General features: G+C 43.9%; 2 protein-coding genes across 3 annotated transcripts in view; both read right to left on the minus strand.

The window, feature by feature from the left end:
- spns1 (SPNS lysolipid transporter 1, lysophospholipid) overlaps positions 1-3515 on the minus strand; it is a 22969-nt gene extending 19454 nt beyond the window's left edge. The window contains exon 1 of the mRNA XM_032511874.1: positions 3265-3515. The gene's annotated coding sequence lies outside the window, so the exon portion shown is untranslated. The remainder of the gene's footprint in view (positions 1-3264) is intronic.
- A 2553-nt stretch (positions 3516-6068) lies between these two features.
- nfatc2ip (nuclear factor of activated T cells 2 interacting protein) overlaps positions 6069-13256 on the minus strand; it is a 35704-nt gene continuing 28516 nt past the window's right edge. For both annotated transcript variants that reach the window (XM_032511877.1, XM_032511876.1), the window contains 2 exons: positions 6675-6787; positions 6069-6434 (listed from right to left, as the gene is read on the minus strand). In XM_032511877.1, coding sequence (XP_032367768.1) covers positions 6273-6434; positions 6675-6787 — 275 coding nt within the window. In that variant the 3' untranslated portion in view covers positions 6069-6272. The remainder of the gene's footprint in view (positions 6435-6674; positions 6788-13256) is intronic.

The raw sequence follows: 13256 nt of genomic DNA on the forward strand, positions 1-13256 counted from the left end.
AGGTGTCTTTGTGGTGTGTGTGTAGGTCTTTGTGTGTGTTTGTAGGGTATGTGTTTGTGTGTGTGTGTGTGTAGGTGTCTTTGTTGTGTGTGTGTTCTGGGTTGTAGGTGTCTCTGTGTGTGGGTTGTGTGTAGGTGTCTGTGTGTGTGTGTGTGTGTGTGTGCAGGTGTGTATGTGTGTCTGTGTGTGTGTGTCGGTGTGCTTCGTTGAGGTGTGTGAGGGTGTTGTATGGTGTCTCTGTGTGTGCTGTGTGGTGTGGTGTATCTGTGTGTGTGTGTGTGGTGTCTGGTGTTGTGTGTGTGTGTAGGGTGTCTTGTGTGTGGGTAGGTGTGGGGTTTGTGTGTGTTTGTGTATGGTGTGTGTATCTGTGATGTGTGCAGTGGGTCTGTTGGTGTGTGTGTCTTGTGTGTGTGTGTCTCTGTGAGTGGGTTGTATAGGTTGTCTCTGTGGTGTGGTGTGTTGGGTGTCTCTGTGAGTTGTGTGTGTGTATAGGGTTCTGTGAGTGGTGGTGTGGTGTATCGCTGTGACCGGCGTGTGCTGCAGGGTGCTGTGAGGTGTGGGTGTGTTATGTGAGTGTGGTGAGTGTGTGTGTCTCTGTGAGTGTGTGTCGTCTTGTGAGTGTGTGTATAGGCGTTCTCGTGAGTGGTGTAAGGTGTCTCTGTGAGTGTGTGTGTCTCTGTGAGTGTGTGTATCAGTGTCTCTGGGAGTGTGCATTGTTGTTCTGTGAGTGGTGTATAGGTGTCTCTGTGAGTGGGTGTCTCTGTGAGGGTGTGTATAGGTGTCTGTGTGTCTGTGATGGTGTAGGGTCTCTGGAGGTGCCTGTGGTGTGTTGTGTGTCGTGTGTGTGTTGTGTGTGTTGTGTGTGTGTGTGGTTTGGTGGTGTGTGTGTGGTCAGTCAGGCGCTCGAGAGATGAGTTATAAGTAGATGGACACTAGACAGACGTGACTTCCTGTGGTGCATTGTGGGAGAATAAGTCTCTGCAGCGTTTGCACATTTAAAAACTCTTCCTGGGAAATATTTTTGCATCGACATGCAAAACAGCCTCAGGAGACGAGAGATAACACTCAACGCCCGAATATCAGATTACATGCAAAATAAACAATAAAAACACAGGGAACAGGTTCTCAAACCGAGACTATTTGTGAGTTCTCACTAAAATAACATGATAATAATTTGTTTTATTGTCACAACAGAACATCAAAACATATTAACCGTGGCCGGGTTGGTTCAGCGGGAGAGCGGGCGCACGTAGACGCAGAGGTCCAGGGTTCAAATCCGACCATTTCCTGCATTTTTCTGCCCCCCCCCCCTCTCCCCCTCTCCCCTTACTCATTAAACTGTCCTGTCAACCATTAAAGGCAGAAAAGGCCAAAAAACAATCCTAAAAAAAATATATATATATATAATACACAATATATCTACTGTATTGGGGGACTCTGCATCCGATAAAGCCGGTTTTCCACAACGAAGAAGGAAGAGGAAGACGGTGCATTGTGGGGAACAACTGCGGGTTTGACCTGACACGTTGACAAAAAAGGGTAGTAATCAGACCCCCCCCCTGCCATTTTTGGTTTTCTAGGAGTTGATTTGGAATCAGCGGAGCTTGAATTGGGATTTGAATACAAATTGATTTTTTTTGCACACCCCTAGTAAGCACTGACCCGGTTAGTTTTCCCTGTTTTATGAAGATTAAATATAAATTATCGCCTAATTCTGTGTAACATCTTCTCAGGCAACGTCACTCCGACGTGTCACCGCTAGATTTACATTTAGTTTTGAAGCTCATGGTCAATTAAACCAATTCATTTTCAAGTCTGCCTGAATTGTTGAGTTGGGTTGAAAGACCCAAAAATTATGAATTATTTCAGCTACAAATTAAGATTACAGGAGTTTACGTTAAAAAGGGCTTTTGGGATTAATTCAGCAGATGAAGTTAGATAACTGAAAGTTAACTTGCATGGAGAGAAAGGCAAAGAAAACTTAAATCAGATGCCCTGTAGTTTTATTTAACCGCCTAACAACCAAACCTTACCAAGTACCAGTTGCTCTACATGACATTAGACAGTAAAGGAACCTTCTGGTTAATTCGGCAGACAAGTCAGAGAAATGTTTTACTAAAAGAGATACACTTCAAAGCAATAACTAGCACGGAAACAATGCCACACCAGACTCCATTCATAATTTCGTGCGTTTTATTTTCTTCGCTTTGCAACAAACGAACCGTTAGTTTTTAATTAGCGGGGTATGACACGAGACATTATCCCGGACCTTCTGGTGAATTCGGGTATCAATTTTGATAATTCTCCATGTGTATTTTTAGCACTTTTAGGGAATGCCACACCAGACTCCATTCACAATTTCGTCGGTTTTATTTACTTTGCTTTGCAACAAACGAATCTTTAGTTTTTAGGTGGTGGGGTATGACAAGGGACATTTTTAGGGACCTTCTGGTGAATTCGGGAATCAGTTTTGATAATTCTCCAAATGCATTTTTAGCAATTTTAAGGAATGGCACACCAGACTCCGTTCAGTATTTCGTGCGTTTAATTTACTTTTCTTTGCAACAAACGAAGCGTCCTTTTTAAAGTGCTGGGGTTTGACTAGGGACATTTTTAGGGCCTTTCTGGTGAATTCGGCAATCAATTTTGATAATTCTTCAAATGCTTTTTTTTTTTTTTTTTTTTTTTTTTTTTTTTTTTTTTAGCACGGAGGGAATGCCACACCAGACTCCAATCACGATTGTGCGAATATTATTTCCCCAGCTTTACAAGAACAGACCAACAGGTTAGTTTATAGCAATTGAAACGAGAAGAGCTTTAAATTAAATTAAATGAAGAATTCGGCAAAAACGTAAGAAAGTGTCTCTAATCGGAAATATAACTTTTACAGTTATCTACAGCGCTTGTTATCCAACGACGGTTTAATGTAAATAGCATTGTTCATAATAAGAAATACGACGAAGTTGAAGTGTGTATAATGAAAAACGTAATACGGGCATTAAATTAGCACGTGAAAACCCCAAATTACTACTGTATGCTAACAAGACACAACTTGTCCTGAGGAATGCTCTTGGGAAATAAAGAGTCAAAACAACGTTAAATTCGCAGTATTTTGAATGGAGTTTTGCGTGAGGGTGTCTAGCTAAGCCAGACTCAACCATTCCTTTACTTTGATTTAATGAGCATTTTACATGTAACGGTTCACTGAGCTGCCAGCTGGTGCTAGCTAGCTGCTAGCCTGTTGTTGTTGTTGTTGTTGTTTACCTGGGAGGATGAGTCAGGGCTCGCGCTTCTTCCTTCTTCCTGTCGCCGCTCCACAGATCGTCTTCGTCACACAGAGCCGTGGATCTTACTCAGAGCCCATGTTGACAAGGATAAAAAAAAAACTCTTTCCCCGTGAACGGCTCTGAAAGCATTTAAATAAAACTGTTCAGGACACTTGAGAGACAGCGAGCACTCTGCACCGCCGCCATGTCGGATCTGACAACACTTCCGGTCCGCAGCTCACATGACTCTGAGTGAAAGTCACATGACAATATTGATTATCCGATCAGCGGGTGTGTATGGTAATATAATACACGATATATCATACAGGGTTTATGTGTATAGTGCTGGAGCCCAGTTCCGCCAATGTGATGAAAAGCAAACGTCCTCTGAGTCCTTATAACAGGGAGACCTGATTCTGGCTTCCCAGAAGTTAATGAACATGCTTAATTACGCCTCAGTGGTATAAAAATAACTTACGTAATAAAAAAATAACAACCTGAAACAAAATAACAGCTCTCTTCAAAATTATAAATATGGAATAATTTTCTAAATATGACTTATTCTGTGTCAGCTTCAACTAAATATCTCTTAAAAGCTTTTCAGTGTGATAAGGTTTTTTCAGTTCAACTGTGAAGCTGCGATTACACTTCGGCTCCCTGTCTGATCTGCTCCCTCTGATCTGCTCCCTGTCTGATCTGCTCCCTGTCTGAATCTGCTCCTGTTGGCCCATGGCTGAATCTCTCCCTGTATCTGCCTCCCTGTCTGAATCTGCTCCCTGTATGTCTCCCTGTCTATCTGCTCCTGTAGTGCTCCCTTCTGTCTGCTCCCTGGGGTATTGCTCCCTGTCCTGGTCTCTTGCTTCCCCTTCTTGATCTGCTTCACCTGTCTGGTCTGCTCCCTGGTCTGATCTGCCTCCCTTTATGTGGTCCTGGATGATCGGCTTCCCTGTCTTGTCTGCTCCCTGTATGTGCTCCCTGTCTGATCTTCTCCCTGTTGTGCTCCTGTATTGTGTTCCTGGCTGACTGCTCCCCTGTCTGTCTGCCTTCCCTGTAATGTGCTCCCTGTCTGATCTTCGCCCTGTCTGTGCTCCCTTGTCGGGGCTGCTCCCTGTCTGGTCTGCATCCCTGTATGTCTGCTCCCTGTCTGAGTATGCTCCATGTCTGATCTTGCTCCTGTGTCTGTCTAGTCTGATCTGCTCCCTGTCGTCTGTTCCGCTCTGTGGTGCTTCCCTGTCCTGATCTGCTCCCTGTCTGATCCGCTCCTGTCCTGATCCGTCGTCCCTGTATCTGCTCCCTCTGATCTTGCTCCCTGTATCTGCTCCCTGTCTGGGCTGCTCCCTGGATGCTCTCCCGTCTATCTGCGCCCAGTCTGATCTGCTCCCCTGTCTGATCCGCTCCCTGTCTGATCCGCTCCCCTGTATCTGCTCCCGGTTCTGATCTCTCCTGTATCTGTCCCTGTCTATCTCTACCCTATCGCTCCCTGTCTGTCTGCTCCCTGTATGCTGCTCCCCTGTCTATCTGCTCCATATCGACGCAGCCTCTCTGGAATTACGATGTTTTTTTAAAACATTTTTTTCCTCTGACGTTTTTGTTGTTTTTTTTCACCACTTTTTAGCCTTTTTCGTACTTTCTTCCACCTTTTTTAGGGTGTTATATTTTTTTTCCAATCTATAAAGTTAATATAACCCAAAATGTTGAAATAGTGACTGATCATCCTTTCACTTGTTAGAGCCGTTGAAGGACCTACCTCGTTATTTTGTTTGTTTTTGTTTTGAAGCGAAACCCGCCAATTTCTGATAAGTACCTTTTGAAAATTGGTCACATTTGACCCGAGGACACGGAGGTTATTTGTAGAATAAAAACAAAACATTTGATCACAAAAAGAAAAAGAAGAGCTCGTCAGGCTATGGCGTAGGTCGGTAGACCATCGGCATGTGTTTATTTCAGTTATCCTAACAGCTGGTTAATTTGTCATTGAGAGATGATTTTATGAAGTTCCCCGCATGCAAGGGTATGATGAAGATGTGTTGTGTGGTTGTGTGTGTGTGTGTTGGGTGTGTGTGGTGGTTGGGGTGGGGGGGGTGGGCGGGTATTTTAATACCAAAAGGCCAAGGACCTTTACCGTATGCATAGTCTCACTGATCTGATGAATAACTGTCGTTACTATAAAAAAACCTGCCTCTATGGTATTTTAACATAGGGGTGTATACTTATGCCCCCTGTATTTTAACATAGGGGGTGTATACTTATGCCCCCTGTATTTTAACATAGGGGGGTGTATACTTATGCCCCTGTATTTTAAACATAGGGGGGTGTATACTTATTGCCCCTTTATTTTAACATAGGGGGTGTATACTTATGCCCCTGTATTTTAACATAGGGGTGTATACTTACTGCCCCTATTCATTTTAACATAGGGGTGGATACTTATGCCCCTGTATTTTAACATAGGGGGGTGTATACTTATGCCCCTGTATTTTAAGGAAGAACATTATTTATTCACAAAGAAAATTAGTTTCCTTAAAGGTCGGATTTTCCTAATTTTTTTTTAAGATCAATATCCAAAAGTTTTTTTTTTCTTAATTCCTCTTTTTTTTACCACTTAGCCTTGGGTGGTGGGGTGTAGACGAACTGGACCCTTAATATTACCTCAGAGCTTTCATTACAGACTCACTTCTACTCTTTATTATTTCTAATAACAGTAAAAAAGTTATTGTACAGTCACAAAAACATTTAAATAACTTTATAATAGTGCATTGTTTTATTTGTGTGTGTTTTAAAAAATAGTTTCTAAACATTTAATGTGATTATTTTTTGTATTTTCAACATTTACAAATAAAGTGACTTTTCCAACCAGAGTAACTGAACTACCTTCCAGGTTTTACACGTCTCCGTCTCTGAGACGGACGACGAGAGACGGACGACGTGAGACGGACGCCGAGAGACGGACGACGAGAGACGGACGACGAGAGACGGACGACGAGAGACGGACGACGTGAGACGGACCTAGAGCCAGACTTCGATGATGTCTCCGTCCTCCATGTCCAGCTGCGCCGGCGTCTGGCTGGGAGACACTTTGCAGCCGTCGAAGTGGAAGCGGACCGGCTTCTGGGGGACGGTGGACATCCGGGACAGATACTGGGAGAAGACGGAGCCCAGCGGGGCGTCCTGAAAAACACACACACACACACACACACGCACACGCACACGCACACAATATATATAAATAGATATATATTAATATACACAGAATATATATACACACACATAGAAACAAACGGAAACATGCATACAGACCCCCCCCCCCCCCCCCCCCCCCCCCCCCCCCCCCCCCACACACACACACACACACACAGAGAACACATGCAGAAACACACACATATGTGAAGACACACAGGGGGGACGAACCCTGTGCAGAGAGAACTCCTGAGAAGAGTCCCTGTCTTTGCTCTGCAGCCTCACAGTGATCGTCCTGCTGCTGTCCGCTCCGCCCTCGTCCTCCGCCGCCATCACCACGCACTCTGAAAAACAAACAACAACTCAGATCCAGCCTTCCATTCACTATAGAACAACTCCTAGGCATCCATATTCTGCTCATTTTCAGGTTCATAAATGTATTTTGAGGTTATACCACAACAGTTGTGAATTCAGGTCTCTGCTTTATCTCCAGAGTGAGACATCTCAGTAGTTTTATCTCCAGAGTGAGACATCTTACTTCTATACTATCTTTGTTGGGAGTTGCACATGCTCAGTAGTTAAGCTAAAGTTGATTAAAAAGAGGAATAAAAACATCTTTTGGAAATTTAAGGACACCAATTTTCGTTGTGGATGAATCATGTATCAAATAAATAAATAAATGAATGTTCTTCCTTTAAATACAGGGGCATAAGTATACACCCCCCTATGTTAAAATACAGGGGGCATAAGTATACACCCCCCTATGTTATAATACGGGGGCATAAGTACATACCCCCCTATGTTAAAATACAGGGGGGCATAAGTATACACCCCCCTATGTTTAAATATACAGGGGCATAAGTATTCCACCCCTATGTTAAAATACAGGGGGCATAAGTTAACACCCCCCTATGTTAAAATACAGGGGCATAAGTATACACCCCCTATGTTAAATACAGGGGGCATAAGTATACACCCCCTATATGTTAAAATACAGGGGGCCTAAGTATACACCCCCCTATGTTAAAGTACAGGGGCAAAGTATAACCCCCCCTAGTTAAAATTAGGGCTGGGCATATGGACCAAAGTCATATCCGATAATTTAGCTGAATATCGATATACGATATATATCCCGATATTTTTTTCCGCACATGTTAGTCACAAGTCAAAGAATATGACATGTCAAAATAAGTTAGTTTATTTGAAACCAGCAATTTCGAGTGAACAGTGCAAAATCAAATGATAATAATTAACAGGTTTCTTCACCTGCTTCATAATAAAAGCTCAGCTGTTAAATAAAAATAAATGTAAAAAATAAATACTGTATACAACAGGAGTACCTTTTTGGTGCTCACGGGTGTGATCCTGGGGGAAATAACTGTTTGAAGACACGCTTGTTTTCATCTCCCATTTCACTCTCCCCTCTTGAATGAGTGAACTGTCACGCTCATGTAAGACTCACTGTCCTCTCGACCACAATCGCTGGTCACGCAAATGAGGACGTTAGCGAGCCGGTCAGCAAGGCTTCTGCCTGATTCGAGTGTACGTTAGTGCAGTGCTCTCGTGCAAAGTAGTTGCGACTGGGAGAGCTCATATCTCGGGTCCATCGTTTTCATACTTCTTTAAATCGACTGTTCCACAATTGCAATAGGGCCTATCTTTCGCGATGTGATAGGACACGGCTTTAGTTATAGTACACAGCTTGTCACTTCTTTCGAAGGCACACGGAGGGATAATGAAGTTTGCAGTGAACTTTTTCGGGGCTGGAGCTTTTTGGGGTTGTCGTGGCTGCGGCTGGGGCTTATCTGCAGCGGCAGTTTCACACACATTCGTATTGCATTTTGTGTCACTGTTTTAGGTGGTGAAAAAGATTTGTAGTGCTTCGCACCCTGGCTGTAATTTGTTTATGGCACTCCTTACATATAACGTGCATTTGTTGCTCATCTGATTCTTTGAATCCGAACCATCTCCAATTTTCGGGAGCCACGCTTATTCTTTTACTACCGATTCATCTCCGTACGTCCGCAGACGTTGTTGCTTCTTCCATGTTTGTTAACGAGTGTCTGTTCCTGCCCCTCCCCCCTCGGTGTATGAAAGAGAAGGGGCGGGGGGGGCGCGGGAGCAGTGCAGAGAGCGCCAGGGCAGTAAGCTTGCTGTGGAGGATCACAGCGTAATTTAAATATACGATATATGCGATATGGGCTAATCCATACTCATAAAAATATAGCGATATATTTTTATATCGAATCGCCAGCCCTAGTTAAAATACAGGGGGCATAAGTATACACCCCCTATGTTAAAATCAGGGGCATAGTATAACCCCCTATGTAAATAAGGGGGCATAAGTATACACCCCCTATGTTTAAAATACAGGGGCATAAGTATACATCCCACCTATGTTGAAAAACAGGGGGCATAAGTATACACCTGTGGGAAATTATACCTCAGTATTTGAATTATTGTGAGAATGTACTCATGGATGCGTTATCATATGTTAGACACTGTGAATGAACTGTATTCGTAAGCTAATGAAAGCAAAATCATACGACCGATTAAGTGAAGAGAAAAATGTATGTGCTTGGCCATCCGGTGGTGGGCGACCCGCAGGGTTGGTATAACATACATGTACCAAGAGAACCGGATGCAGTATGGCCCGAAAGCCACGTGTTCACCATCAATGGAGCGGACAAAGCGGTCCTCCAAGATAAGACCCCTATACGCACCACACCCAGACACGTGGCAAAGACTGTTAAACAGGAACCGCGCCACACCCCACCCAGTCCAATAGAACATCTGATGTTAGGTGTTCTATGACCGCTGTGATTGCTTGTGACCAATAGGCTCCTTAAGAGAACCCGTTATAAGGCAAGTACGCATTGTTTCAGTGCTCTTTTTGGAACCTCTGAACTAGTCATGTTCCATTGAGTACCGTGCACGTATTCTTGTCCGGAATGCATTGCTGTTGTTATTAATAAATCGTTTTGGTATACATAATCAAAGCTAGAGGATTCCTTGCTACTTGAGTCCCGACGTTGGACCCTCCAAGTGAATTCGCAATAAATTTGGTGTAGCAGAGGAGTTTTTTTTCGAGCAGCGGTTTACCTTAGGAATTCCACGCGAATCAGGATTAGAGTTGTTTCAAACTCCGGTTCCAATTCCCGACAGTTCGTCGGACGAAACGGGGAAAGAGGCATGGGTGTGCAACCACGGGGAATGTCACTGAGAGCTGCTCTGAAAGAAAAAGGTACGCTGAAACCTGTTTCATCAAAAATCAGCATATTGTATATAGTATACAACCAAATTAAAGTGATCAGACCTCGGGTGAGTACAGTATGTAAAAAAAAACAAAAAAATAGACTAAAAACTATAAGTGTTTTTGGGGACATAAGAGCATGCATCCATTTCTTGAGAATGACAGAAAGTGTGAGAGTAAGCATCTGGATGCGTAGACGATTTAGAAGGATTGATGAGTTGTTGTTAAAATATGATTCCATAATTGTATGGCAGCCCGCTGTGTCGTTGAGGTTCGATAAACCGTTAGTAGGCTGCTTAAACCTCATTTGTCCTAGGGTCCAACATTTGACCATTTTAAGTTTTTTAACTTAGAAAAAAACATTTAAAAATTAAAGCGCCAACAACATTGAAAAAAGTGAAACGAAAGGTCATGGTTGAGGGAAGCACAAACACAAGGGTTAATAGAATATAATTGTGACGAAGGCCTGAAAAGCGATAGCGGGCCAGTGGTATAAGGTGATCCATTAGAGTACTATACGAGAGGATTCAAAACTTGGGGTTAGAGTTGTGATGGAGCCTACATGACAGGGAGGTCTCGGCGACGTACAGAGCCAGCCGTTCACGATTTTGGAGTCTCGGTCATCAGCTGAGTCAGCAGAGAGATAATGCGCTTCCATTAAAATTTTTGGAGCACGATGGCCGTGAGTAATACGATAAACCCGCAGTGTATGTTGGGGAAGTTGACAGCCGCCCAGTGTCAGTGTTCTGTATTAGAGGAGAAGCCGCCCATAGGCAAGTCAGAGGGGGTTAGAGTAGCCAAAAATTGAAAAGTACTGTTACTTCAGAGTAAATATGACTCAAGTTTAGGGTTCGGGTATAGAGTAGCCAAAAAGTGTAAAAAAAGTACGGTTACTTCAGAGTATAGCCTCAAGGGTAAAAGTAAAAAGGGTTAGCTCATCACAAATAATTACTTGGCGTGAATGTAACAAAGTACTTGACGAAGAGAAAAAAAACACTAAAGTATGTGACGTAATGTTTGAGTAACGCTTGGAGTTAGATATTAACACAAGGCATCAATCAGACCCGCCAAAAGTAAAAAATACTTATCTTTAGGCAAATTAGAGTTTTCCTCAATCAATATAAAATAAAAGTATTAATTACAAAATAGCTTCCTGGAGAGAGACTTTCACACCAAATTTGGCAGGATACTGCATGTGTAAAATCATGACTGTATGAACCTAAAAAGAGTATAACGTTTATTTTTCACTAATTACCAAGTAAGTAAAAGTATAGTGATTTATTAAAAATACTCCTAGAAAGCACAATTTTTTACTTGTTACTACCACCTCTGGGCAGTTAGCAGCGGATGTAGAGAAAGAGCTTTGAAGCATCTGGGGCTGCGTAGACGATCCATTATTGGGCTTTTGTGGGTCGTGGTTCGATAAACTGTCGGTTAGATGATTCGCTGAAAGTCCTATACTGATGGGGAAGAGCAGCACAGCGAGCAGTGTTCGTTGTGGTGGTTTTTCATCCATAAGGTGACGTCACCAAGTGTTTGAAAAAGTAATGTAGGTGTTGTATTTGTCAGAGATGAAATTAGTTAAAAGTTTGGAAAAGACTTGATTAAGCGAGGTGAAGCGTTGATAAGACCCAAGCCTTGGTACGTCTGTGGTGCTGCTGTTGAAGAAGACGTTAGTGTTAAAATTAACGTAAAATCAATTTGTGGAATCTTTGTGGGTTATTGAAAAAGTAGAGAAAATTGGAGGGAAAAAAAAGAAAGACGAGGGGAAAAAGAGAAAAAAAAGGGGTGGAGGGTTTGAAGAGGCATTTGCAGTGAGAAGTGAAGGGAGAGCCAATGGCAAACATTTATGGAGAAAAAAGCTTGGTACAGGCATTAGGTAAGGGTGATAGAAAAAGCGGGGAAAAAGATTAGTTAAAAGCATGGGAGAAGGTGGTTGGATAACTGTGGAAGGCAGTGCCAACTTCTCAACAGATTCTACAAATAACTGACTAATCCCAAAAGCAATGTTTTAAACTATGTCAACGCGAGTGAAAAAGAACAGGAGGAGGCAGATTCCGCTCACAGGCCCAAAACGACGCTGCCAGAAAAAGAGGGGAAGAGGAGTGTCGGCCCTGGCCCTCGCTGGTGGCCACCATGTCAATAAATCAACTGTACCCCCAATAACAGCAGAAGAAGATACCAACATAGATCCCAGGAAATAAAATCAGAACAAAATGATATACCCGAATTGACAACTTCACAAACCACCCACCTCCTCCTACACCTTGGAGAGAACCCCACCAAGACCAGACAAAGCAAAACCCATTTCACCCACGTGACACAAGGCGCCCAAATGGTCCATGGTGACCCGAAAGCCGTCTATGCTTAAAGGGCCCAGATGTGGGGACACCCACACAAGTTCCCTGGCCCCTCAACAACAAACGCCTGGCCACCACAGGGTACCTATCTACACCAGTGGGGCACAAACCCTGGCCAAATAGAGGGCGCGGAGGAAGAGGGTGGGGGGGGGGGGGGGGGGGACCGAAGAGAACAGGCCCCCTAAGGTGCAGGGGGCGGAGAGGCCCTGACAAGGAGGAACCCAAAATACTGCTACAACTGTGGACAACCCGGACATATATGCCAGGGACGCAGACACAAAACCCGCACAGCCCCGAAGAGAGCCAGAAAATTTGGGCACAGGCAGCATGGCCCCGCATCTCAACAAAAAGCCACAGCCGTGGGCCGCCACACTGTTGCTAACCAAGCACGCACGTGGATGACCAGCCGGGTTATCACCCAACCACAATGACTCTTGACAACAACGGCACCATCATTCCCTGAGTGCGAGCACCTCATCACTCGGACAATCAATGGACACAGGTATACCTCATGTTGGCTGATACTGGCGCCACCTTTTCATGTGTAAATCAGGGTCTTCTCTCTCTCCAACAAGACTCAATCCATTAAAGGGGTTCAACGCAGGCCAAACCTCTAGACCAGGCCTTTACGGAACACTCACAGTCCAGTACCCCACAAACAGCAGGTTCTCACTTCATAATGATGCGACATCTGCCCATTAAGATTTTTTAAACACTCAGGAGGACTTAGTGTGCAAGTTTGGATGGATGAAACTCCCAGGGGACACACATCTCAGTAGAAGTGACGCCTCCACACTCCAAGACCTGTGAGACTCATGACGATGCAACACGCCACCAGTTCCCCTGGACCAGAGTGTTAGGGCTCGGACGATGTCACCATTCCAGCATCGTGCACCGTTTCATGATTCCTCATGTTGGCCATCCAAGCCGATGGGCTCTTTCCGGTTCCAAACAAGCTGTTTCCAAGACATCAGTATAGATTGGTAAGGGTAGACAGATTTCTAGGTGGGTAGAGTTCCCAGCTAGGACATGAAGTGAAAGCTGTAGTAAAATGGTTAAAAAAATGAACTGATCACACGATAATGGAATTCAGACGACTAGGGCGGATAATGGCACCATTTAACAACAGTTGTTGAGAGAAGTCGAGGGCTGCTCTGGGGATCACACATGTGTGGTCGGGTCGGGTTACCATCCACAGTC

This window comes from Etheostoma spectabile, unplaced genomic scaffold, assembly GCF_008692095.1.
Source record: "Etheostoma spectabile isolate EspeVRDwgs_2016 unplaced genomic scaffold, UIUC_Espe_1.0 scaffold50, whole genome shotgun sequence".
Lineage (NCBI taxonomy): Eukaryota > Metazoa > Chordata > Actinopteri > Perciformes > Percidae > Etheostoma > Etheostoma spectabile.